Source organism: Pteropus vampyrus, unplaced genomic scaffold (assembly GCF_000151845.1).
Source record: "Pteropus vampyrus isolate Shadow unplaced genomic scaffold, Pvam_2.0 Scaffold291, whole genome shotgun sequence".
Classification (NCBI taxonomy): Eukaryota; Metazoa; Chordata; class Mammalia; order Chiroptera; family Pteropodidae; genus Pteropus; species Pteropus vampyrus.
This window is the reverse complement of record NW_011889072.1, coordinates 414,701-419,827: the sequence shown is the minus strand read 5'-3', so window position 1 is coordinate 419,827 and position 5,127 is coordinate 414,701. Positions and strand designations below refer to the sequence as shown.

The window sequence follows — 5,127 nt, the reverse complement described above, 5'->3', positions numbered from 1 at the left end:
AGACACCTGGACGAATGGTGCATATGAGTGGATGGCTGAGTGTGTGGACAGAGAGGAGCCTATTTAAGTGAATAGATGGGTAGATGGTCAGACGACTGGATGGACAGTTGTGTGGATGGGTGGTTGGATGGATGGATCATTGGATGGACATTTAAGCAAACTGGTGGGTAGATGAAAGGTCAGGAGTGGGCACAGACGCCGAGTATGTGGACACACGGCCATGGATGTGGGTAGACAGCTGGATGTGTGGACAGAATAGATAGTCAAGTGCATGAGCGGATGATGGACAAGTGAGGGCATGAGCGGATGGATGGGCAGATGGATGGTCAGACAAATGGATGAATAAATGGATAGGTGGATGGATGGATGGATGGATGATGGATGGACGGGTGGACGGATGGATGGATGATTGATGGACGGGTGGATGGATGGATAGACAGACGGATGCATGAGTGGATGGATCCGTGCATGGATGGGCTGACGAACGGATGAACAGATGGATGGACAGGGAGATGTGTGGACGGGCGGATATACTTCCTCCAGGAGCGCTGTGGGTGGCCCGCGTTACAGCAGCAGTGACATGGAAAGGCCACCCTCACACGTCCTCTTGCGGGGTCAGAGGAGGCACGGCGAGGTGGGCGTGAGGACCCTGCCGCCTGGTGGCCCTCACCTGCTGCATTTCACATTCCAGATGGAGGAGGCTTTCATCCCGCTCGCGCTTCAGGCTCTGAATTTCTTCCTCCAAGGCTTCCTTCTTGGCTGCACTTTTTGCTACCAGTTCCTTCTCCCGCTCCAGCTGCCGTGCGGCCGCCTCCTTCTCCTCCGTCAGAGACAGGCTCAGGGTCTCCTGGGCCGAGGCAAAGGAACAGGCCGTGAGGCCTGCACGGGTCAGGACACATGGGACCAGCGTGTGCACGTGGTCCTGGCGAGACCTGGTTCCCGGACGCCAGGGCGGGACGGGTCCCCAGGGGTGGTTCGGTCCCGCCAGCTGCGTGCCCCTTGTCTTACACACAGTGACACTGAGGCAGAGCTGCACGGGGCTCCCTGGGCCTCCACCTCACCATCCTGCACTTAAATAATGGTTCACAAAACTTTCCTGAGCCTGCAGAGTGCGCCAAGCCCCACTGACACACAGGGCACGTGGACACACCACCAGCAAGGCCCACAGGAGTGAACAGTGGCATGGCCGGGCAGGCGGCGGAGCTCCCTCTGGCTGCGGGGCCTCAGACTGCAGCCGGGGGCCTGGCTCTGGCCCCTGCTGAGGGAGAGGACCTGCCCCACACATGCTCAGGCCCCGTGACCTAAGTGTGCACTCGGGCTGTGAGGAGTCGTCTCTGCCCCCAGCCTCAGCGTGGCCCAGCACCTCTGCCCCCAGCACCTCTGCCCCCAGCACCCCAGCCCGAGAGCTCGCTGTTCTCTGGTAGACCCTTGGGAGCCACCGGGTCGCTGGGGGCCCCCGGGGAGGCAGACCTTCTCCTTCTGGAGCCGGGCCAGGTCCTCACGGTGGGTCAGCGCCTGGTTCTCCAGGGCCAGCTGTGCCTCCCGCTCCTGCTGTGCCACCTGCTGCTGGAGCCGCCCCACGTCCCACTGCAGCTTCATCTCCTCGACCTCCCAGCTGCTTCTCAGCTGCTCCATCTCCACTGCGAAGTGACACACACGTCGAGGACTGGTCGCAAGGCCCCCACACCATGGGACCCCCTGTGGCCCTTGCAAGCTCCCTGTGGAGTGACGGCCCCAAGAAATGACAGCCACCTGCCCTGAGGAGGCTGCCAGGGTGGCGGGGACAGAGTCCCACTGCAGCGTATGTGTCCTGACCGTCCATTGCCCTGGCCAGGCCCAGGGGCTGGGTGGTCTGAACGTGGCAGGGTGGGCTGAGCAGGGCTGGGAGCGCAGGGCAGGGGCTGCATGCTGACCCTGTGGCCACAGGCCAGTTTTGAGCCTCGGGCCAGGGCTGGAAGCAGGTGGGAGAGGGACCACCCCCACAGACAACGGTGGTGGGACCCATTCAGCCGCACGAGCTCTGTGTTTGTGCCACCGGGGGCCCGGGCAGTGGGAGCAGTACATCTGGGACTGAGCTCCATCGAAGGGGCCTTCTGGGCCCACGTGGGGAGACTGGAGCAGAGGGGGCCGCGGAGCACCTTGCAGGGCCTGCCGAGCGAGCCGGGCGCTCTGGGCCTCTCCCTCCAGCTGTTCCTGCTGTGTCTGCAGCTGCGCTGCTAGCTGCCGAGCCTCCACAAGGCTGCTCTCCAGTGAGTCCCGCTCGGCCCTATGGAGAAGCATCACACAGCGGGCAAGTCACCCAGGCGGCCCTGCCCACGAGAGCCGGCCCACGCCCATTCGCCGGATGGCAGAACGGTGCCGGCCAAGGCCAGGCTGGTGGATCGGAGGACAAACAGGGGACACTGCGCTCCTTTTTAATCTCTAGTAACAAATCGGACCTTACTCAAAACATGTTTCAGGTGGATTAAGAGCTAAATGCAAAAGAAAAAAACCGAACAGCTAAACAACTCAGCACTATCAAAGCAGTAGAAAAAATACAGAAGAGTATTTTATAATTTCCTTTTTAAGCGAGACACAAAGGCTAGAAGACAAAAATAGATGCGGACAGATCTAAGCACAATTAAAGAGAGGGCCGGGGAGCTTTTACGCAGAAAACCAACTTAAAAGACAAGGGGTAGACTTGGAGGGAAAAAACTGCACTGACTATACAAAGGGTCAATAGCCATCATATACAAAGAGCTCCTACCAATCAATGACAGAAAGTCAGTGCATCCTACAGAAAAATGAGAAAAATGACTGTTATTTACACAAAACTCCACCAATGGTGAATAAACACGCGAAACTTGCTCAACCTTACCAGTATTCAAGGAGATTCAAATCACAAGCCATCGATCGTTCTCGATCATGCATTAGATTACCAAAAGATCAAAGTACTGGTGATGCCCGGAGTTCTTAGGGTGTGAGGATCACTTTCTTTGGGGGGCCGGGGAATTCCGAAACTTAAAGTGCGCCTATCATTGAGCCAGCAATTCTACTTCTAGGTGTCAGTTCGTTAGAAACACACAAAACCCAACAATGCGCGTCCAAGGACGTTCTCTGTGGCTGCACACAGGGCGTTAACCGGACTCGGCTTCAGCGCTGAGCGGGCAGCTTGCTTTAGAAACTGGTGCACTCGTCGGTCGTAACAAGGATGAGGAAACTCTCTTCTCTATGCTCTTGTCACAGAAAGCGTTGCTTGGAAAAGCGAAAACAGGACCACACACGGCATGACCCCCAGAAATGCAGAAGCTGCCCGTGTCCCTGTACACAAGATGCCAATGCCCAGAAAACACCCAGAATGACAGGCGGCAGCCGACACCAGCGCCCACCTCTGGAGAGGGCGATGAAGTGGCTTGAACTTCTGACAGCCAATCTGTCAACCAGCCAGTGAGCACGTTTTAATTGTTACTATGCTCTGCTGTGCTGGGTGACATAGGTGACCAAGCAACTCACGGGCACCCCACACTCAATGCAATACCCGCGTGAACACACCAACAGCAAATGCACAGCCGCATGCGAGTTGGTGGGTCAGGGAGGCCGTGGGCCCTCGCCCAGTCTCGCTGGGCCTCCCTGCCCGCTGCTGCCGCCTTTGGGTGCATCAGCACCTTCCGGGGCTCCCCAATGTCTGCAGAGCCCAGAAACTTCCCTTCTCTGATATCTGGGTCCCCTCCAGCCTCACCCCCCAACACTGCGTGGCGCCCCGCCCCTGTGATGCCCCGCCCACGCTGCATGGTGCCCCGTCCCCCGTGGTGCCAGCTCCCTGTGCTCCCTTGGCCTGGACCGCTCTCCCCAGCTCTGCTTGTGGAAAATCCTTCCAGGTGCACCTGGAGCCCTCCCCTCCCATGTGCCCTCAGGTCACCCCTGGGGGAAGGGACCTCTGCTGCTCAAGAGCTGCAAGAGGCCTGGGAACCTGAAAGGTGGCCAATCCCTCTGTGGAAGCCCAGGGCAGCTCAGCCTCCCACGTGGCCAGAGAGGGTGAGCAGCTGGGGCGCAGGCTAAAACCCAGTCCACCTTGAGGGCTGACCAGCGTGCCGGCACCTGTGAGCTAAGGGGTCCTAGAGCTGCAGCCTGGTCAGGGCCTGGAAGTGGGGGCTGGAGGACCTCAAACCCAGGGTCCTCTGGCTGTGGGAGGTTTTGTCAGGAGGCGGGAGGAGCTGGGGCAGGGCTTGTCACACCGAGACGTGTCACTGCTCCCTGGGCGCTCACTGAAACCGGGCAGCCAGACCCTCTGGCCCCAGCGAGCTAGCCGGATAAGTGCCGTGTGTGTCGGGCAGCTGTGGTTTCAGGACAAGTCCTGTCAGCAGAGGCCTGGACTGGGCATCACCAAATGCTGTTTAGTGGGCGTGTGACTGCCTGGGGGATGTGGGGCTGCTCCGTGCAGACGTCAGGGCAAGGTCGGGCAGGACCCGGTTCCGATAGCCTCTGACAGAGCCTGTGGTCCAGGAGCTGATGCTGGCAGGAGGAGAGGCCTTGAAGCCCTGCTCTCCCGAGCACCCAGGGGCCCGGGAGGCAGCATGGGCAGGGCATGGGGCCCTCTGCTCCTGACAGCCCCCAGCAGGCTTGGTCAGGCTTTCTACCCTGATTTATGCACGAGCTTCCATTTGGAGGTTTGTCTGTGAAGGTGACCCAGATACACAGATTTCTCAGCACCTCTAGATTCTGGAACTCCAGGAGGAACTCTGTCCACGAAACCCTTAGCTGCTCCTGAGAGGGGGGCCCCAGGGCCCACAAAGCCGTCCGCTGCTGGATTTCTGTGGAGCCTCGGGACCAGCTCGGCTCACCAGGCAACAGCCCACAGGGCACCCCGGTGTTGCCCAAAGTGCCCACTCCACATCTTCTGGCGGTGCCCCCCGGGGGGACTTCGGTGCTCACTCTGCCCCCGCCCTGAGATCGTGGTTCCTTGGGGCTGGCACCACTCCCGACTCCAAGGACAGGCATGTGACCCCGGCCTGCCGGTCTAAGCCTGCGATTCCAGGATTGGTTCAAGGATGTCAGGTGGCTGAAGGTGGCCGACGGCGGCAGCTCTCGGGCTTTGTGGGGAGAAGGGCACGCCGTCTGCTCGACGGGGAAGCCTGGAGTGGCCACCGG

The 5,127-nt window shown here is 59.8% G+C and overlaps 1 protein-coding gene across 1 annotated transcript in view; it reads right to left on the bottom strand.

Annotated features, from left to right (window-relative positions):
* Positions 1-5,127, bottom strand: part of LOC105302975 (putative ciliary rootlet coiled-coil protein 2) — a 71,861-nt gene that overhangs the window by 27,388 nt on the left and 39,346 nt on the right. The window contains exons 14-16 of the mRNA XM_023521081.1: positions 2,139-2,266; positions 1,471-1,640; positions 671-847 (exon numbers count right to left, since the gene is read on the bottom strand). Of these exons, the coding sequence (XP_023376849.1) occupies positions 671-847; positions 1,471-1,640; positions 2,139-2,266 (475 nt within the window). The remainder of the gene's footprint in view (positions 1-670; positions 848-1,470; positions 1,641-2,138; positions 2,267-5,127) is intronic.